This window comes from Fusarium mangiferae, assembly GCF_900044065.1.
Source record: "Fusarium mangiferae strain MRC7560 genome assembly, contig: FMAN_scaffold006, whole genome shotgun sequence".
NCBI lineage: Eukaryota > Fungi > Ascomycota > Sordariomycetes > Hypocreales > Nectriaceae > Fusarium > Fusarium mangiferae.
The window spans coordinates 857,968-879,193 of NW_024573926.1; the positions used below are offsets into that span (position 1 = coordinate 857,968).

The following is a 21,226-nucleotide window of genomic DNA, read 5'->3' on the forward strand; positions in this document are numbered from 1 at the left end:
CACCAACTGTGGCAGGACTACACTGATTTTGAACTAGGTGCTTGACCAGGGGTGCTTGCGAATGACGTGCCAGGCTAACTCTTGGGGTGTATTTATGACCTGGATGATGTAGAAAGCCCTCGCAAGTTCCCCATTAGCGTTCTCGATCTCTTGGATTCGCTGGTTGATAACGTCCCGTATATCTTTGTGAAACCTGGTCCAGAGCCTGAGTCTGTTTTGACCTCCATGCTTGCCCATATTGCGAGAAAGACGACTAACAATCATAATGTCGCTGCCCCTCTTCTCGGACCATTCCAATGTGTGTTGACCACCGGGACACTGGCTGGTGTTTCGACAGAGACGGAAATCCTTGTCGGTCGTCTCCTGGGTATTGCTGAGACGGATATCTTTAAAGAGGTTCCTCAGGCCTCGCTTTCGACAGAACCAGCCAGAACGACTAGTAGGCCGCTTGCTCATGCCTATAATTGTATAATTAGAATACATATATGCACTATGGTAACACATGTGAAGTTATAACTTACGTTCAGTGGACTCGCGTATTCGTTTCGCCCGGATGTCAAGCAGTTTCTCGATATCAATGCTGGGGAACTTGTCCAACACCCGTTGCATCTCGGGACTGTGGATTATCTCTCGGTCGCTGGGACTGGGGCCAGGGTTTGTAAAGGTTGTAAGGATATTTGGGTCTTCAATGCTTAGTAGGACTGTGTCTGATATCGACATCGTGGCAGTTAGGATGAATGCAGTACAGAAAGAAATGCAGCTCAATTCTAACCAATGGGAATACGTGGAGTTTTCGCAGGAATACTGAGCCCCGTGAACAAGTTTGGCATTAAGTGGCGCCTTGATGCTGTGATAAGTTCGATGGACAGGACATGAAGGGGTTCGGTCGGTTGTTAAACGGGGGAGGTAGTTGTGGTTGATACAATTCATTATTAGGAACGGTGACTCAGCCTCAACAGTAAATCAGCAGTCCGCCTACCTGCAAGAACTTAAACTCCCGTCATATAGTCAAATGTTCGAGTTTCCTTCCTTTAACCTTCAACTATCCGCTCATATGGCAGGTAACTCGCCAATCAGTCGTCACTGCCCGCTGACCATGACTTGAAACTTTGCATACCAGAAGTCTCTGCGTCTTTCCCATAGTTGCTTTGAATAGAACTGTGCAAGCAAAGCTGCATCGCCGCCCCTGGCAACATCCTCTTCGAACTGTTCAACCAACGGGGTTGTTGCTTGATTCAAATCCTTCAACGTGTTGTAGTCACTAAGTATAACCCATGGTAGGAGCTCCACACCCGAGGTTTCTTGTCTTGATTCTGGGGACCTCTGGGAGCTAGTTGAAACTTTTGGGCTTTTTGGGATGGTTGTCTGACATTCTGCGTCCTTGTACATATCATCTTTGGCTTTCACACTCGCAAATGTACCCACCGATTTAGAGCTGGGATGATGATCTTCAAAACTGCTAGTTGCATTAGAATAATCATCAGTGTTTTCTGACGCAAGAACCCTGTCATTCTTCTGGTTTAGCCTCTTATTTGTGGTGTTGTACGCGGTTTCGGTGCTTTGGCCTTTCCCTGAATTGGTTGGATCTCTCCTTAAAGATCGGCTTGGGGAACTCCTGGGTTTTCTAGAGTCGGAGGAATTCTCAAGCCCTGATCGTATACCTATATGCGCCTCAGGCTTCTTATATGGTACGGCGGTCTTTGCGCGTGAATCAAATGGCAACTGTCTGGGTCGAGGCATCTGTTTGCGAAAGTCCTGGTCTTGCAACGGCTGTTGACGGTACGGTTCGGGCGAAAGGTCTTTTGTCAAGTCTGCACGCGTATTACACCTCTTGGTATCAACATCCGAGCGACTTTCAAAAGAGTCGACTTCAGGACTTCCACGAACTGAGAGACTCTGTGCATGGGAGCCTGTGGTGGACACACTTGGATGCATAGCCATGTCGGCCCTACCGATGGGTGACTGTGTCGGAGGCGGGCTCGAGTTGAAGGAGTACCTCAAAGGCGACCCAACGCGAGGTATATGTGAGAGTGTGCCGTCTCTTTCAAGGAACATGTGGTATGGGTTGAGTTGTGCCGTCCCTGGACTAGTATGCCGCATTTGAGTCCCTGGAAGATAGTGTTGCATTGGTATTGACTGCGCTCTTTGTGTCTGTTCCATGTACGAGGTTGAAACAGTCAAAAATGGCGAATGCTGAGAAGGAGCGTCCAACATGGTGGTGAACGAGAAGTCAGGTGAAGCACCAGTTCCTTGGAAATGATTCGGAGGCAATAAAGTCGGCGGTGTGATTGAAGATAGTCGTGGCCTTGTGTCAAACATGGCATCGTGTGTTTGAGATACATGCTGAGGAGAAGCTGTTAGAAGAGATGCTGGTATTGCCTCGCTAGCGAAGAACCCAGCCTTCTGCAGCAAGCATAAAGCAACACTGAAATCTCTCCTGCTCTCAAACTGCGCGAGGAGGGCTTGCGGCTTCTTGGGTACAGATACACAGATTCGATTAGTTTCCTTATTGATGCTGATGACCTCTGCAGAGGACGATGGTCCTCCTCTTATTTCACTGAGTCGAAGGGAAACCTAGCCTATTAGCCTCCCACTCGAGCCCAGAAGCACCAGTCCATACCACTTGCTGTTTGCCTTTATGAATCAAAAGAACCAAAATTCCTATCTCTGATCCGATCGGCCTTTCACCCTCGATCGTCAAAGTGAAGGCACTGTGTGGGTGGCAAGAGTTGTAAGCTTTGGCATTTGCTCCATCGCGGATCTCTAAGTAAACGAGTGGGCACGCGGACACAGGAGTCGGGGGACCAGGCATGATAGAACTCAAAAATGGAAGACTGCATAGGTAGGTACTCTGCAGAGTAATGAGATAAGGTTCTGATCGAGTTTGGGTTGAAGTTCGCAGAGACAAAGTCTTATGCACGTTGTGCTACCTTAGTAGGTACTAGGTATGCAATCGGTCTCTAACTTGAGGACTTGGTTTCTCCTTCCACTTCGAAGCACTTAATAAATATCTGAGGTAGGAGGCAGATACTACCTACCCCGACAGGCCAGCCTCCTTCTTGCCTACTATGTAAGCAAAAATATATAAATCCATATCAAGAATATACCTAATGAATTCGATTTTGGCAGAGAATTTGAGGTTCAAGGAATGGATAGGTACCTACCTGTAAGTACCTACCGAACAAGAGAACTTCCACCGGGCGCGGAGGTTGTGACTAAGGGTCACGTGGAGATAAGCTAGCGCAATCTTACCCCCAAGGACTTCGACGCGCCGCGCCAAACCAAACTATCAGCGACTGACCCATGCGATTTGAGAATCGTGGATCAAACTGCAAGCACCCACGGTATCTCTAAAACCAGCCAACTATCGATACAAAGGCCATTGAAGCCTTTCAGACGCTGGGTGGAAGCGCCTATCTGTGGGATCTTTTCGTGACCGCACGATATTCAACGCAGCTCGACGACAAGAGACCTCTCCCCCTTCCTCGCGACTGCGCATCTCGTATCCTGTTTCTATCCACCCGCGCACAATCAGTTCATCGTCCGATCTCTCAATATGGCGCCCGTTCGCAATGAGGTGCCGCCGCACACAATAGATCGCACGCCCGAATACGAGGACTTCATGTCGCGACTCCGTGATTATCACTCCAAGCGAGGAACGACACTCGATCCAGAGCCCAAGGTCGGCGCAACGCATGTTGACTTGTTCAAGGTCTTCAATCACGTCGTGGAGAGCGGTGGTTATGACAAGATCTCGGAGGAGAAGCTAGCATGGAGACGTATGGCGTCAGAGCTGGGCATATATTCTAACAATGAAGCCTCCACTGCCTTCTCGTTGAAGGAGAAGTTCTATAAGAACTTGGCTGCGTTTGAGATCAGCACAGTACATGGAAAGGAGCCTCCACCAAAGGATATTCTGGAGGATGTGACGGCTAAAGGCGCTGGGTTGTTGTCGCGCACAAGGGAAAACTTCTGGGGAAAGAAAAGAGAGAGCAACGTTGGTGCCACAGACTCAGCGGCCTCGGGAGACGATGGTACACCCGTCCGCGAGCGACCCGTGCCAGACACTGCTGCCAGTGCGCGTGCTTCCAGAGGACTACGTGAGGCACCTCCTCAGCGTGTCATCTTTCAACCGGATACTGGACCTTCACGAACAACCCGACATTCTTCCGCTCACCATGCGAGCAGTACCAACTCACCAGCCGCGAACCCTCCTCAGACCCCCTCGCATCACCCAAACATGCACATGCCCCAGCAGCACCAACAGCAGAATTACCAGGGAAACCGAGGTCCCTCGGTTCTTCACCACCCCACTAACACTGAGAATACATCCAACTTGGTCACTGCCTATCAGCCGCGATTTTCTAAACCCCTAACACTGCGCGCAGTGCCAACCCCAAGCAATGCGCCCACCGAGTTTCAGAAGCCACGCCAAACTCCACGCATTGACCCTCGTCAACCAATGCAACCTGGCAGTGAGTACTCATCCGTAATTTTGTACTTTTCTTCCACTAACTAGCTGTATCAGCCAGTTTTGATGGCCCTAACATTTACATGAGGTGTCTGAATGCTTTGCGATCAAATATTCCTGCTGAACAAGCCTTTGCGCTCAGTCATCTGGTGAAAATATCGTTTGAGCGAGGTGATAAGTACAAGTTCGACTCCTTCCCAGGTCTGGCCGAAGGCCTAGTTGATAAAGCCCTTGAGGTGGGACATCTGTTCTACCACGTTAACTGGAGCGTATCTTGGAATCTTCCATATGACTCTAGTGACCCAAGTGCCCTCGATGGAAACTATGGGACAACAGATATCCTGGAGCGTATCGAAAACCTCATTGAGAAGGATGTACCCGACATTCTGCAAACTGAGTCATTTGCGGACAATATGGTGCTGATCACTGAAGCTGTCCTGACGTTGCGAAACATGGTCACCTTGCCTGAAAATGCCCACAACATATCAGACTTCCCTCCCATCAAGGATCTCATTTGCATCATTCTGAACCTACCGCAGAAGGATTCTCTTGTGGAACTGAAACATCTTGCCCTGGACATTGCTGAGCAGTTGACGCCGTTCATGACATTGGACTCAGACGACCCTTTGTATAGGACATTGTTGGAGCAGTTGACGTCTGATGACCGTGGTATCATTCTGACCTCTCTTCGGGCGCTGGGGCGCATCTCCATGAATCTCGAGGCTACCAACAAGCTAAGCAATGTTCCTAGGCACGTGCTCCAGCGACTTTCCAATTGGCTTTTGCTGAATGATGATGAGCTTATTGACGCGTGTCTCGATTTCCTCTATCAGTACACTGCTGTTGTGCCCAACGTGGACACCTTAGTGCGCTCTTTGACGCCAGAAAACCTCACTGACCATCTTGCACGCCTCCTGGCTCATGGTGCTCGTAAGACACAACGCGAGTTCGTTCTTGTACCCGAGCAAAGAATTCCCGCTCGTGACCAGATTGCTCCTATGCCCGAAGATCTTCTTCAGGAGATGCTCAAGCTCGAAGAGCCAGATCGTGTTCACCGTTGGGTTCGCTGCTTCTTCGAGGAGGACAATAACTCTTTTGTGACACAACTAGCCGCCTGGCAGGCCTACCAAAACGCATTTGTCGCACCACTCAAGGTCATCAATCAGCCTCTTATCACACCTGCCGACTTCATCCGGAACAGTACGTCTGTGTATAAGGATTCAAACGCGCAGGTTCTTAGAGAGCCTGGTGATCCGCAACAAAAGTTCATCATCCACGGTATCCGTGCAAGACCAAAACCTCTTGACTTGGATGGCAAGGAGTACGGGCGTTGCCTTTGGGCCTCAAATCCTAACAATAAGCTTGAGAAATGTGGCCACTTTTACATTCAGCCTGAGAAACTTTGGGAGCACATCCTTGTGGATCATCTAGGAGAGAAGCGAAATGAAGGGGGACAATTCGACAACGTCGAGAAGGAATACATTTGTACCTGGGATCAGTGCTCCCGCTACCCCAAGTCCACCAAAATGCACCTTCAGGATTTCGCGAGACATATCAACACACACATCTCTTCAGCGTTGCCCAACGACGCGCTCAGTCGGAAACCGGAGCGTTCATGGATTATTCCCGCCAAGACTATGGCTGTGACCTTTGAAGAAACTGCAACAGCACGGGATGAGCGAAATCCAAACCTCCCGCCCCAGGCAGCTGGTATTCCACTCAGCGCGGCGTTAGTACTGAGGAACATTGCTCGCAATGTGGTCAAAACGGAGGCTGAGGAAGAGATGATCAAGAATCAAGAGAAAGTGGGTGAAATAGGAGGCTGGAATGAGATTCTTTTCCGCCCTCTGTTACCGCGACTGTTTGAGATCCTCGCAGAGAACAGGGCCTTGGTATGTCTATCAATTCTATCACCGTTTGCCATAAGGTACTTGTACTAATCAACCTCGCAGAGCCCCTATATCGCATCACTCCTTGATTTGGTCCATATTGAGAATTACGACCAGGGCCGATGATGCAGTTTCGCAGGATGGCGTAATGGAAAAAGACGGGGCGTTGTCACGACATGCTTTCAAGCAACCTCGTGTTGAGGGGGCATTGTTCGCAGTGATTTTCACAGGCTTCCTCGCATGAGTGAAAACTGATGGGGATCAGAAAGGCATGCGTTGTTTTACACGGATTACTTGTATTAATACCCTGCCCGTCGGCGTTCTGGGCTGGCTGGTTTTGGATGAGCGGTAGATCTTTGAACTCGAAGACTAAGAAGAGAAACAGTATGCATTCTGCAGAATTGTGTAGCACCTTTGTCGATTTGTGTGTTTCCCGCACGAACTTGTTGGAATGGATCAAGTGCGGCTACGTCTAAGTGCTGTATGCGTGATATTGACGAGTATGTTTCCATGGCCTGACACCTTGAGTAAGGACAGTGCCTAAGTATCTGGCGATATAATTCAACAACCCCCAAGTCCACTGGAAATTCAACTACCGGCCCGGGTGTCTGGTTTGATTCCCATCACCGCAATTTTAAACCCGGGCCGGTGCCTCTGCTGTGCATGCATCTCAACGCCAGATCTCTGTACTCGGCTCCATCTATCATCAGCCGCAAAACTACTCGTACGAAACACACGGGAACCGCCGTTATGCGCATGTGGGGAAAGGGCTGCTCGATAACGGCGGTTTATCCTCGCCAACTGGGTAAAGTTGGACATAGGAAATCCCGTCCAGTCCGCACAATACCCCAGACTTGGGCACGCCTGTCCTGTCATGTCGTGATGATAAGGGATGGAAGGGCCGTGCTTCTGCGAGGATTCTGGAACTCGCGCGAATGCATGCATGCACACCTAGTGCCCCCTTGTTCCCTTCATTCCCTTGACAGCTCCCCACCACACGATAGCTCCAAGGGCAGGGCAGGGCTGCAGGCGAGGTAGGTATTGCGTGCCTGGTTGTGATATGGGCCTCAACATATCAGTGAACCTCGCACAATTCGATCACTTGGTTTGACAGGAGGTACCGTGATTTGGATTTCAGTGCTTATACTACGCTACGTGGTATGTCATATCGTGAGCTTATTGTCAGACCGTTTACACAAAGAAAGTCACTTGACATTGCAGATCCAAGTGGTGTACATACAGTATTCGACCAACGCTGTTCATAAGATGTCAAGGCCCTGTTACACAAGTGTGCCTCGATTCTCTTACCCTTGATGAACTCGCTTGTGCTTGTCCCAGAAAATTACCCCCATCAGATATTGATCAGATCAGTTGTAAACGAAGAAGATCATGTGGGTCACCAAAGGAGCTCCAAGTCCGCTCTGTTTCACCCAAGAATATCTGTCCTAGCTGTCCTACAGAATTAGCGATGCAGCCCCTAAGGGGACAATGAGTATCATCTGATATCTTGTTTTTGCTTTGTCTTCTGAACGGGTACAAGCGGAGCCATTCGATGAAACGAGTTAGCTAAAAAAAAAAATTAAAAAAATGCAACGATTTTGCTGTATGTACCTATACACCGTCTTTTGGTGTTTACCCCGTAAAAGTCATCATGATGGAAATTTGGCTTGAATCAAGTCACAAATGATGATCTCCATGCTCATCAACAAAGCGTAGCAAGTTTCATCTCGTCATTCTTGTGACCATTGAATAGACTAGACTAGAGTAGAGTTGGTGAATGAAAGGGTCAACCCCCACTGACACAACTAAGCTATCTTTGTCATTGTTTCCTATCGTTCAGACCACGAACTGAGAAGGTGAGAGAACATTCTCGGTCAGGGTGGTATGGACAAATGGGGGGCGCCAATGGGTGGGTTAGTGTTAAGGTTGTCTTGGCCATCTAGGTGTAGCCTGGTGCCCTGGTCTATCCAAGGAGGTGGGATGGCACACCGAGAGAGGTGAGTTAGTCTGAGCACTATTATTTGTGACTATGAGTAGGGTTTGAGAATTGTAGGAGTGGACGAGGGATGTCTGTGAGCATAGCTCTGACACAAAACGAAAATCTCGAGGTCAGAATGAAGTCTTATTACGAGACATAACTAGTCAAAAGAGTATCTGCATGTTGTGTCTTGTAGCTACTGGTATCATTCCCTTCACCTTGGAGCGGTTTCGGTGAGGAAGTCCTGACTCGACCCAAGCTTGACGTGGATGGTGGTGGATGGACCAGGATCAGCCTCAGCATTACTCCGTAGCATCAGCATCATTGCGATTGCAGCCGTGTTACCCGGGATTGAACGTTGAAACCTTCAGTGGTGTCTGTCTAGGGGACGCGCAACATCAGATGTCTGTTGTGTCTGTATGTATGTGCGTGCGTGCGTGCCCCAGCTTGGCTCGGGTCTGAGAACTATAGCTGTAGCAAATTACTGCACATTATTCAAGCACTTGCAGACAGCAGGAAGTATTTCGGTTGGGTGGATAGCGGTGTACCAAGTCAGAAGGTGGAGGAAAAGAATTCGTCTGCCTAGAAAAGATGGAACAAAGCCTGTCGCTAGGATGGTGACAGACTAGACTACTGCAAGCCCCCAAGCGGATGAGGTGCCAATTTAGCTCAGAGGCCAGCCATCATCAACAAGTTAGTGAAAGCTGTTATTTGGATTGTCTTTGGTGTTGAGGCAATGTGCACGTCTGTGCTCAAATTGTTTGCCGGTGGCCGGACAGCCGCGAAGCCAAGTGGGCAGCAATCTAGAACCTAGAAATGGGCGGGTGAAGGCCAAGACATTCCCCGGAACGCTCGGACTGTAATGAGGCCTTGCATCAACTTTGTTTGTGTTGAGAGAGACTCCGGGAGGATGAGTGGACAGTCTCTTCTTGTCCGAGTGATCTAGCAAAAAGAGTTGGAGACTTGACGTCCCCTCATATCACCACCACCACCTCATCATGCAAGCGCCCGCTGTGTAGGAGGTTGAGAGAGAGGAAGAAAGAAAGAAAGGTGGGGGTCCCAGGAATAGGTACCTAGCTAGGTACCGAGAAAATGCTAGCCCGCCCCGTGGAGCCCAGCTCAGCCAGAGCTACCCCTGCAACGTCCCGAAGAGCCCCTAGAGGCTAGGAGTTGGCTCCCCGCGACCCGCCATAGCTCCCCACGGCTGCCCGTGGGATCTGGGTTTCTAATTGATCTTCTCTCCACTTGGTGCATCGAATCCCTGGGTGCCCCATATGCTTGTTTCCCGCTCTGTCAACCTCATTCATCGTGGACATTGGATGGATGTATGTACTGTGATTTTCGATGACGGGTGTGCAAAGTGTCTTTTCCGTGCCACCGTCTGCGTCAATGGCTGGCTGTTTGTCCGAGATTGGCGTTGAACAGAGAATGACACGCAATGGTGTCGTGTCGTGTCGTGTCTGTGTCTGTGTCCGCGTCTGTGTCTCCAGAGAAGAAAAAAGGACGTGAATGTGAGACGTAATGGAAGGGTGAGAAAAGAGGCTGCCTCTAGACCGTCACCTCAGAATTAGAGCTGCATATGCATGTTTCCCTGTGGGCATTGAGAAGCAGCGGAGAACCCCACGTTGTTATCAAAGCTATAAAAAAAAAGTCGGAGGGTTATGAGAGATGAACGCCGGACCGGCTGTAAAATAGCATGTGTATCAATCGTTTGATTGATGATACAATTGTCAATTGGGAACTTTTAAGAATGCCTACCTTATGTACTAAGTAACCCAAATTCCACAATACCTTACTTTTAAGACGAGGCAAGGGGAAACAACACCATCTCACCTCAACAAAATACCTACCTACTTCAGCCTACCTATATGTAAAACACCATAGAATATTCCCACAACCCGCATGAATACCAAGGCAGCCCATATTTGAATATTCAAACCAAAGACTAGCTGAGTCTCAGATCATGTCATCAATGCTCCCCCACATTGTACTGCTTCTGCGTGCCTGAATGCGCCTCTGGTGTGGTCTAGTCCAAGTCTCGTCTTTGATCAATCTCTTGACAGGAAATGCAATGACCCTGTCAGTGGCCCTGGCAATCGATCTTGTGACCATCACAAATCTCCCATCCCGTCTCACATTTTGGAGGAAACCCCCGGCTGATGCGACATTGGTGCCCCGGTCCCTCCATGATGTGAGGTGAGGGTGAGGTGAGTCCAGTTTGTGCTACCCCCTTTCTTAGACCCGAACTAAGGAACTTCTAATTCAGGAACCGTACTAATGTACCTCCATACCTTTTCTACGGTTGCTCGCTACATACAGATCTGACCTCACCGTCTTACACCGAAGTCGGTGAAGAGCGTCTTCTCCCTTGTTTGGGCGTCAGGAAGCGTGCCGGTGGTTGCTCCACCTACGTATGTATTGTGTATTGTGGACTCCGTATTGTAGCTGCCATCCAGAGGTAAGGTAGGCGTACCTTGGGCGTAGATATCCAGATGCCATAGAACCTATATAAATCCATTGCCGGTCGGAGCTAGTTCCCCATCACCTTTCATCACACATACGCATTTTCCACGACTTTAGCTTCGCGCAGAATCGTTTCTTGCTACGATCAAAAGTCCATCTGAAGCTGTATGTTATCCCCAATGAACGTATCCTTGTGCCTTGCACGCGTAATGATCTTGGTTCTTTTTCGCTGTGGCCAAATTCATTGACAACGGCAACTAACATTGAAGTTAACTATAGGTTTTCATCGACACCTCCGCACCACCACCTTCGAAAAGAGACACAGGTAGCATTTTGCCACCAACAAACAAGCTTGCCTCCAATTCCGGATCCGAAGATCAAGCCCGAATCTCCGTTGTTCGAGACATCCAGGACATACATCTATCTCAGATCAGCTCTACACAGCGAACAGAAGCATTAAAAACTGAATTGCCGTTCTGGAGTCGCTATTGAAGAGCCCCGAAAATAGCACCGGTCCTCCCGCAGTCACTTAAACTTGGAACAAGCGAAACGTACCTTTCCTGAACAAAGCAAACAGAACCTAACTGCACTGCACTGCACTGCCCAAAGGTCCATCCCGTTACTCTTGGACTTTCATTTCGGAGTTTTCCTGCCGCGAGATCTGCACTTTGCATACCCAACTCAACTGTTCTATCTTAGGTTGCCTGCACTCTTACTCCCGGTTCCACTGTTCTCTCAATCCAGGCCCCCGCGCCCGCTGCCACCCTCCTTGAACAAACACTAGAAGCCCCCAGAGCCGCCAAACGAGAGCAGATCCCTTGATTCTAGCCTTAGCTGAAGTCATCTGCACTGCACTGCACTGCACCGTACCTTATCGCTTACAGTCCACCTCAAGGGCCTCGCAACACCACACCCACACCCACACCACACCACACCCATTCGTTCGCCTTCCTCACGGACATACCGCCACACTAAATTCTGCACCTAGTCTACCTTTACCTTTACCTTTACCTTGCCTTTCTTCCTGGCAAGCAAAGTAAAAGCTTTCCCTGCGACCCTCCATACAATTTCTGCAACAAGGTACTCCGAAAAAAAAAAAAAAAAAGTTTCGTGCTCACCTCAGGTCTAGAGTTTTCTCTGCATTGCTCTCACTGCCTGCACTCCCTACACCTCAGCAACACACTTCACACTCTATCTGTGATTTACTTTCGGACCCACAGCCATTCGACTATATATCGAGAGGATTCCTTCATCTATTTAACTCTTCTTTTACAATCTTCATCTTCTCCGCTATACCCATTCTCTCGCTTGAGCACTTGTGGTGTCTGCACCAAAAGAACAAGACCTTCTAATATATAATCACTTCTCCCCCCACTATCACTCCTGTTCTTATATACCCATATCCTACCTATTCTCAACCACCAACCTAACCTTACAACCTTCACAATGGCCTTTTGCTCCATTTCTCGAAACATCCTCCGTGCCACTCGGGCCCCTGCCATTGCTCTCCCCAAGAACTCGCGATGCTTCACAGCCACACCCGTGCAGCGTGTTATTGACACCAACTTGAAGAAGAACGTTGTCCGGGAGAAGGAGGTTCCTGTCACAGTCTACAGTGCTGGCCAGGGTACTGGTGACAAGCACACAGTCAACGTCCCCGAGGCAGCTGCTCGAGTTCCTAGCGAGCCTCGTACTCCTTCTAACGAGAGCGACATCGTTCAGCCGCTCACCCGCAAGACCTTCGAGCAGCTCCCCCACACCATGCGCAACATGAGTGTCTATGGCAAGACCATCATCCTCACTGGCGCTGCCCGTGGTCTCGGAAATCATATGGCTCGTGCTTGTGCTGAGGCTGGTGCCAAGAACATTGTTCTCTTCGACGCCAACCAGGAGCTTGGTGACGAAGCCGCAGCTGAGCTTCACGACAAGACTGGCCTACCTGTCTCCTTCTTCAAGGTCGATGTTCGCGACGGTGCTGCCATCAACGCTGCTGTCGACGAGGTTGTCGAGCGCTATGGTGCTCCTGATGTTCTCATCAACTCTGCCGGCATCGCCGACTCCAACATCAAGGCTGAGACTTACGACCCTGCCATGTTCCGTCGCCTTATCGACATCAACCTTACCGGCTCTTTCCTCATGTCCCAGGCCGTTGGCCGTGCCATGATGTCCGCTGGAAAGCCTGGCAGCATCATTCTCGTCGCCTCCATGTCTGGCTCCATCGTCAACTTCCCCCAGGAGCAGAGCTGCTACAATGCCTCAAAGGCAGGTGTCATTCAACTCGGCAAGTCCCTTGCGGCTGAGTGGGCCAAGTACGACATCCGGGTCAACTGCATCTCTCCCGGTTACATGGACACTGCTCTCAACCGAGTTCCTGCTCTTGACGCCCAGAAGAAGATCTGGAAGTCCCTGACACCCCAGAACCGACTGGGTAACGTTGACGAGCTCAACGGCCTTTGCATCTACCTCGCCTCAGACTCTTCCAAGTTCATGACTGGCTCCAACTGCATCATCGACGGTGGCTACACATGCTACTAAGCGAGCAGAGCCCTTTTTTGGACGGTTAGCGAAGAACGGTTTCTACGAATAAATGGCTGGATCGGCAAGGTCCTGAAAGAGGATTTGATTTTTCTTTGTTTGGAGTTCCGGAAACAATTGGTGACCTATTTTTTGAGCATTGAGCAAGGGTCAAGGGGGGGAAAAGAGACGTATGATGATAAAACTAGATCAGCTCTGGATAACATAGAGCAGGATGAATCTGCCGTATTAGACACGGAGCGAGGAGATCCAGACAGAGGATCTAAATTTAATAGCCGCTGGCATATAATGAATGAACTCAACAAAAAAGAACCACTTATTTCCTCTGGTGATTGATTGTATAAACGAATATCCTCTCTCTTCGCTTGATTAGACTTTCGGGTGTGAAACAAGGTTAATGGGTAGTTATCGTGCGCTAACAACCAAAGTTTCTTGTCCCTTGAGGCAGATCGTGACTTTGGCTAGGTACGCAAAGTGCAGTGATCCAAGTCTACCTAATACGTAGTAATCCACCAATGCACGCGCACGTCACGTCAATGTCAATCAATCGTCGCATGTTTCCGAGCAGCCAATCACGATGGCACTTGCATGTTCAAAACGGCAATCCAGCTTGGGCCAATAATTTGGGTCTAGGTTATTCTCACCGCTCTGTTTTCGCATCTTTCGAGACGATCAAAACCGGGTCGAAGATCCGGACCAGCCTTTTTTATTTTTCGGTTCGCCAGCTAATGAACTGGCGGTGGAGAATATGGGCCGACACTAACATGAAAGAAGAGGACAGGAGACGCGAGCTCATGCCCAGTGTCAATCTCCTGAATCAATGGATATGGGAGAGACATTGGAGAGAAATGTCTCATGAGGACGCAGGAACCAAGACAAAAATACCTACCTATTGTACCATCCATACCTAGTGGAAGTTGAACAGATATACTCAAGACTACTAAACAGCCGAGTAAAGAGCTGAACCTTTCGACAAACAACGACTCATGCGAAACGGCACTACAGATTCAACGAACCAAGTCCATCCACGTTCCAAGGATCTCGTGCAAGACACATACACCTACATATCAAAGAGGGCCCCGAGGTGCCACCGGCAGACCGCATCGTCTTCCGGCTCATGATGGAGGGGGGTCTTGGGAAGTGACCACGGTTAACTCATGCAATGACTCGGAAGGACTATAAGCCTCTTAATCATCTGCTGTCTATAACTTCTCTTCCTGTTCTCCCTTTCTCCCTATAATAAGAAGACCAAAAACACATACTCGTTCATGATATCTTTTCCATAGTCTACTCAACATTCCAATATCAGGTGCAGGTTCAGCTTCAGATAACCAGCTCATCCTTCATATCACCACCTCCAGAAAAGCCTTGACATCATTTCCGAACATGCAACTACTCTGCACTCCCTCCATGTCGCTGGTCCGCGCCGCTCGGTCCTTGCGCAACCGACTCATCAAGAAAACCCTTCTCCCAGCCCGCGCTGCAGCCACCTCCGTACGCAACTCAATACACTTCTCCTCACCATTCTCCTCACACTCCCACGACAAGCTCAAACACCAAGCTCAGCCTGCCGCCCTCGGCACTGTTGCTGTGCTCGGTAACGGGCTACCCACGGGCATGGAAAGCCACGCCGCTGTCAGAGAGGGCGAAGGTTGTTCGAGAGTCCGGAAGCATATCAGCCCCTTCTATCAACAATGGGAGCAAGGCAGCCTCATGTTTCAGAAGAGCAAGTTCCTGTAGGGCGGGGCCCATCGAAGAAACGAAGTATAGTCGCCACAGGCCGGTCTAGTGATTTTGTTGTTTTGTATTGTCGTCTTTGCGTTGGAGTATTTGGTAAAGCATTTGCTTTGTTTGTTTGGTTAGATTGATTGGCTTTGAGGGTTAGGTCTGTTTAAAACATAGTCACACAGAGAGTGACTGACACCTGAATACTGAGAGCTCCATTTCGCATCATCACCACAAGCACATTCCAAAAAGCCGGGGCACCAACATAAGGAAGCAAACTATTTTTTTATGATTCAAAGCTGGTGAGGAGACATGGCCAGGTCTAGTATCGTGACAGACCCAGCCTCGAGCGCGAACTCGATGTGCAAGAACAATTCGTATGCAGGGGTATATCCAGCGTGTCATATCTATGTGCTGCCAGGCGTCATCTTGGTGTCCGCCTGCTGGCACCTTTTGGGTTTTTCTTTTCTTGCAATGTGTCGAACTCGCGACCTCATGCGCACAACATAATCCGAGCCACTCCTTGACGCGGTATCGTATCAATTCCAACTTCAAGATGCAAGGCCTGCTATGACAGTTGAATAATTTGTGGAAGAAAATCGTCATTAGATAGTTGGGTATGCAGAATCGTGACCCAAGGACGCATTGTGCCCGTGGGGACGTCGTCAATCGAGACCATTGTACCGACTTGGAGATACATCGATCATCGTCTGAGAAACGCCGGAAACAGTCGCCGGAGTCTCTCTTTTCTCACTGGGGGATCTGCAGGAGGAACTCTTCTCCCGGGGTTTACCTACTGCCCCTTGCGAGCCTTTTCTTGCGCCCTCTGTTCTCGAGCGGCTCGCACCAATGGCGATAGTTGACCTAGGTCAACACACTGCTTCATGAATTCATGCTAAAAAGGGTCAGTGGAATCATTTAACCGGTAATATCGTAGACTTACCCTCAGCAGATCATGAGCACTGGCCCGCTTCTCCGGATCGACCTTGAGTGCAAAGTAGAGGAAGTCCTTGAACACAGGAGAAAGATCCTGTTCATTCTTAATGTGAGGAGTTCCGTTGGTTGCAATCAACCAAAGCGCACGCAGGGGGGATTCCGTCAGGTATGGTGGCTCGCCTTCTATCATTTCGATAGCCATGATACCCAGAGACCAAATGTCAACCTTGCGCCCGTACTCTTTCCTAGTAACGACTTCGGGCGCCATCCAGTAGGGTGTACCCACCATGGTTGTTCGCTTGTTCTGGGCTTCATTGATGGTCGCACAGAATCCAAAATCGGCTGCTACGGTTAGTTGTGCCTTGCACCGCCACTGGAATACTTGTCACTCACTCAACTTGATCTTGCCCTCCAAGGATAGCAAGATGTTGTCCGACTTAATATCTCGGTGAATGACTCCCTTGGAATGCAGATGTTGCAGACCAAGAAGGGTCTCGCGACACACAGAAGCGATCTGCCCCTCAGACATGATATTGAAGGTGACAACATCCGTAAGGCTGCCTCCCTCCATAAACTCCATGACGACCCACAGCTCGCCACCACACAGATAACTGTCGATGAAGTTGACGATGTTGGGATGTGAACTATCCTTCATGACAAGAATCTCGTTGATAATCAGGTCCTTCTTAGGTTGCTGTTCGAGATTCATCTGCTTGATAGCCACCAATCTGTTCGTGCCACGCTCGTGACCGGTGAAAACACCTCCAGATGCACCCTGGCCGATTTTGTTGAATCCTCGGTATATGTCTCGAGGGTCGCCTTCGCTACAGATGCGCTTGAGGGCAGCAACGATGTCAAGGCCTGCGCTCTGACGAGCCCGGTGTCGTGGCCTAGCCCCAGGCACGGCTGCTCCAGGAGCCTGCTGACGAGGAGCGTTGTGTACACCATTAGACTCGGGGGCACGGCCGTAACCTGGAGCAGCTTGCATGTTCGGGTTCTGGGGATGAGGAGTTCGTTTACTAGGAGCACGACCGATGCTGCCAGACATGGCAGCTTGGGCCTGAGCCATGGCTTGCTCTTGTTGCTGCTGCATAAGTTGCTGTTGATAAGCGGCGGCTTGCGCCTGGGCGAGTTGTGGGTTGGGCTGCGGTGCAGTTGGGGCGTATGTAGGTCCAGCGACGCGCGAATTGGATCTCGATCGGTGCTCTTCGGGGAGCATAGGGCCAGCATCCTTTGACATGCCGTAAGATTCGTCGCCGGACTGAGACATACCGATGCCTGAGTCTTTGGTCGAATATGCGCCTTGAGGCATATGCCGATTGCTCATGCTGACGGGCGGTTTCGGGGCTGGGCGACTGGGCATCAGGTCCTTACCAACCTGGCCTCGGGGAACAGGCGGTGGTGCTCGGGGATTCTCAAAACTTCCTTCATGATTGACAGTTGGAAACCTGGGGTTCGTAGGTGAAATATTGTTCGGTGACATACCCATATAGTTTGACGGGTACATGCCCGGTGATGCTGCAGTTGCCGGAGAGGTGGCATACTGACCAGCATGATGAAATTTCTCAAGGACCTGATCCTCTGGGGGCCTCTCCGTGGTCTCTTTGTAGAACTGCAAGATATCAACCATAGTTTGCGGGTTTTCTCGCCTTTCCTTTTCAGGAATTCCGCTTTCGTTGATAAGCCGCTGCCATTCTTTTGGCAAACCCTAGAGTCTGTTAACGAGTATAAGAACAAAGGGACGGGAGAACTGACTGTGAACTGGCCTGTGGAACTATCATAGCCGACATGAGTAACGTGGACGGGATTCTCGGGTGCAGAGATAACGGGCTTCTTGGGCGATCCTACCAAACTGTTCATGAAACCGGAAAAACCTGACTTCTTTCGTAGAACAGCGGGCTTGAGGTCCTTGCCATCGTCGGAATATCTCTTGGGGTTGATCGAAGGCCCATCAGTTGGAGCCCTTGGGCCAAGGCTCTTCTCGTTCAGAGACGAGTCCATCGCGGAGAAGCTGGTCGAAGTTCGTAGGGCAGGACTAGCGAGCCTATAGTCGGTAGGCACCTTGACGATTTGGGGAGGAAATTGACGAGGGGCAGCAGCCTTCGGACTAGGAATTTTGATCGATTCAATGCGGTTCAGAATAGCAGCGCCGTCAAAAGGAGCGCCGATCAGGTCGTCAGGCACCGCTGTCTTACTGAGAGGGCGGAGGTGAGAATCGGAGAGACGGTCGGAATGACGGGGGACAGGCGCCCAGTGATTAGCGGGGGTGAAGTCGCCCTGAGGTGAGATGGGCGATGGGACAGGTCTTAGAGTGTTGCTGTTGGCGGATAATTGAGGATGAGATCGATCAGAGTCTTGCCAGTCGGACACGGTCGCGGGGTTTGAGCGGGCTGGGGGAGCGCTGGGGGCTCTTCTCAGACTCTGGGAACTGCGTTTGCTCTCGAGGGACTGGGCGTCGAAGGCACCACCATCGAAGCCAGATGAGGAGCGAGCGTAGGCGTAAGTGGGAGGTTTCTTAATGAGCTTGCGACGATGTGAAGTTGCGGTATGAGCAGACGCAGACGACGCAGAGGTATATCCGGGGCCGTCCATGATCCAGCGGCAAGCAGGAAGCAGCCTGTCAACTGAGGGCAGTTGGGTTGGGGGGCCCTTTGGGGCTAAAAAAAAAGGCCTTAGAGGGGACGGCGGGCTGCTGCTGTTAGGTACGGGGTTTTTTTTTGTGATGGGCCGAGCGAGCAGGTGGAGGAGACTGACTAGACAGAAACAGAACAGGTATCAAGTCACAGGGTGTGTGTGCAGGGAAAATGAGAAGGGGAGGGGAATCAGAAGAGATGCGCAGTGCCGTGCCGTGCAGGTCTGGCTTAACTCAAGAGATAGATAGAGAGATACCAGTAGGCCCTTGGGCTTTCAGAATCAAGCAAGACCAGAGGGAACAAACGAAGCCAAACAATAGGAGGAGTTTGACGGGGGGGACTGGGACTGGGGATTGGATGCACAACGCAGTGCAACGCGGGGGGTATTGATATTTTGTGGTGTGTTGTTTGACCCGGGTGGCGATGCTGAATTGGTGATGGCGGTCCTGCAAGTGGGATTAAAATACTTGCTTTGCCTTGCTTCGTCTCTGTTTCGTGTTGCCTTTGCTTCTGCGTTTCCTCTCCTGGGAATCCTGCCCGGTGACTTCATAAAAGGAAAAAAGGGTAAGCTGCTGTTCGGGGGATAACAGGATAAGTGGGTTGGGGAGATCAAGTTCGGGAAGACAAGTACATAAGAAGAGAGGATGGGAAACAATGAGAACAGGACGACAACCTACATAAGGTACAATTATACACGCACTGTGTCGTATTCCTCAAATCAAGGGGAACTTGACGACAAGAAGGGTGAGTGAGATGACCTGGAATGCGGGAGGTGGATTGGGCTGTGGGATAAGATATTACACTGTAGCATGGAGACCCTTGAATTTAAGAATTGTGATACAAACGGTCGATGGGGCAGCCTCGTAGTGCAGTGCAGAGCCAGAGAGCAGTGCGGTGCAGCACATGGCACGGGTTGTGTTAGTGTTTCCGGACTCCTCTACTGTGATGCTGACGATTATCAGGAGTCCTGCGGGGGTAACACGGTCGCAGAGTCTTGCTGAGAACGGATCTTTCTGATGATGAATTGTTCAAACGACTGGAATTGGGGTCTTGATTAGCGAGGTTGTTTAGAAACAAGACATCAGTGGCCCATGCTTCAAAATGAAAGGCCCTTGAATGCCTGAGAATGCTTGGTAAGGTAGCAGACAGCTGTGAACATTTGCCTGATAAGGCTTTCTTTCCTATTCAATCCGACCTCAAAACCTTCCTACAAGTGATCCAGTGTCCTCCGTAAAATTCCCTGGAAACCCTCACATTGATACAGACGTAATGATTCTAATTGGGTTTCTGATAGGCAAGGAACCAAAGAAATGGCTTGGACCCTGGACCCCAGCATATTGGGATAAGGTACATGCGATCAGCGGGGCAGACAACTCATGCAGAAGTACCTTGGCATTTAGCTGGTGCTGATACCCAACCCAACTCCCGTTAACTTGCGTCCCTTTTCCAAGCTCATCCAACGTCCCCCACCGTCGTTGCAACGCCATCTCTTGTCCCTCGGGCCGTTGGCGCGACTCGACAGTGTGAAAGCATCTTGCCAGCACTTGGTGGTTGGACCAACGGTATGGTTGGAGGGCCAGATGGTATCACTGCATCTTTTCTTCCCCTGAGCGCCTCGCAATCAACGTTGTGCTCAAATGGATGCTTCACAGGATGACGACGCGGGGTGAATGGCGTATGGACCGCAAGTGGCTAATGTCACCTTATTTTTGTCGCTTGCACTGGATGACGAGCTCTGATTATGACACATGGTGGCTGCAGAAGGTGAGGATATTTGAGAATGAATAAATGAATAGACAGACAATAGTGTGGGGCAGATGTTGGTTACAGACTCAACCCAGCCGTTTCCAATCGAATCAATCACCCATTGTTGACAAACAGCCTTCAATGAAAGCAATCACATATCATGGCTGCACTCTACTGCCGGTGGCCGCTTGTTAGCCTCTACTGTTAATCACACGTATGGTTTGCTCTGCTCCGGACTCGTTGCACATACTCGCACTAGAAAACTTATATGAATCACGTCTTCAGGTTTTGTAACTTGGATAACTAACGTCAGTCTCCGGTGCATCATGTCACCCCAATGACTCGTTGATCTGGGAATGTTATTAACTAGACCCCAATCATGGCCAAGCGCTTAACAAACCATGTTATCGTGAAAAATTAATCGATCTGTATGTATCTTGCTCATCGTGCACTGCAACACTGTTTGTATTTGATAACCACCCCACCACCCCCAGTCAGATACATAATTTGCAGCTGTATCCACGCTGCCATACCCCCTGATATATACCTGCTGACCAGTAACAGATTGAACGTTCCTGTCGCAGGTTCATCACGATCAAGTGTGAGTGGAATCGAATGCATCTTGATTCCTGACTGAGTGGAGTTTGTTCTCAAAGCCGGGCGGGAACATTCAGGAGAAGCTAGAGATCAAAGTTTGGGTAAACTAGCCAGCCCTTGGCCAATCTCAAGCAACTGTCTCCCCCGAGTTGAGACTAGCACAGGCACAAGCTCGACTCCAAGCTCAACTGCCCCGTCCTCGTGGGTCAGAACGCTCGTGGCTGGTGGAGATTGCCGACGATTTTGCAGGTCT

General features: G+C 50.0%; 6 protein-coding genes across 6 annotated transcripts; 3 read left to right on the top strand and 3 right to left on the bottom strand.

The window, feature by feature from the left end:
* Nucleotides 1–33: 33 nt before the first annotated feature.
* FMAN_03016 (uncharacterized protein) lies at nt 34–720 on the bottom strand (the record flags this gene model as incomplete). Its single annotated transcript, XM_041831781.1, has 2 exons — nt 34–458; nt 522–720. The coding sequence occupies 2 exons, from the start codon at nt 718–720 to the stop codon at nt 34–36; spliced, it is 624 nt and encodes a 207-aa protein (XP_041682310.1).
* Nucleotides 721–1,080: 360 nt separating this feature from the next.
* Nucleotides 1,081–2,812, bottom strand: FMAN_03017 (uncharacterized protein; the record flags this gene model as incomplete). The annotated part of the gene is made up of 2 exons (XM_041831782.1): nt 1,081–2,574; nt 2,621–2,812. The coding sequence occupies 2 exons, from the start codon at nt 2,810–2,812 to the stop codon at nt 1,081–1,083; spliced, it is 1,686 nt and encodes a 561-aa protein (XP_041682311.1).
* Nucleotides 2,813–3,556: 744 nt separating this feature from the next.
* On the top strand, nt 3,557–6,486 carry FMAN_03018 (uncharacterized protein; the record flags this gene model as incomplete). Its single annotated transcript, XM_041831783.1, has 3 exons — nt 3,557–4,475; nt 4,529–6,363; nt 6,424–6,486. 3 exons carry the CDS (start codon nt 3,557–3,559, stop codon nt 6,484–6,486), a joined length of 2,817 nt encoding a protein of 938 aa, XP_041682312.1.
* Nucleotides 6,487–12,247: 5,761 nt separating this feature from the next.
* On the top strand, nt 12,248–13,336 carry FMAN_03019 (uncharacterized protein; the record flags this gene model as incomplete). Its single annotated transcript, XM_041831784.1, has 1 exon — nt 12,248–13,336. The coding sequence occupies one exon, from the start codon at nt 12,248–12,250 to the stop codon at nt 13,334–13,336; it is 1,089 nt and encodes a 362-aa protein (XP_041682313.1).
* A 1,386-nt stretch (nt 13,337–14,722) lies between these two features.
* On the top strand, nt 14,723–15,076 carry FMAN_03020 (uncharacterized protein; the record flags this gene model as incomplete). Its single annotated transcript, XM_041831785.1, has 1 exon — nt 14,723–15,076. The coding sequence occupies one exon, from the start codon at nt 14,723–14,725 to the stop codon at nt 15,074–15,076; it is 354 nt and encodes a 117-aa protein (XP_041682314.1).
* A 778-nt stretch (nt 15,077–15,854) lies between these two features.
* FMAN_03021 (uncharacterized protein) lies at nt 15,855–18,589 on the bottom strand (the record flags this gene model as incomplete). The annotated part of the gene is made up of 5 exons (XM_041831787.1): nt 15,855–15,956; nt 16,005–16,339; nt 16,391–17,422; nt 17,483–17,705; nt 17,753–18,589. The coding sequence occupies 5 exons, from the start codon at nt 18,587–18,589 to the stop codon at nt 15,855–15,857; spliced, it is 2,529 nt and encodes an 842-aa protein (XP_041682315.1).
* Nucleotides 18,590–21,226: the final 2,637 nt, after the last annotated feature.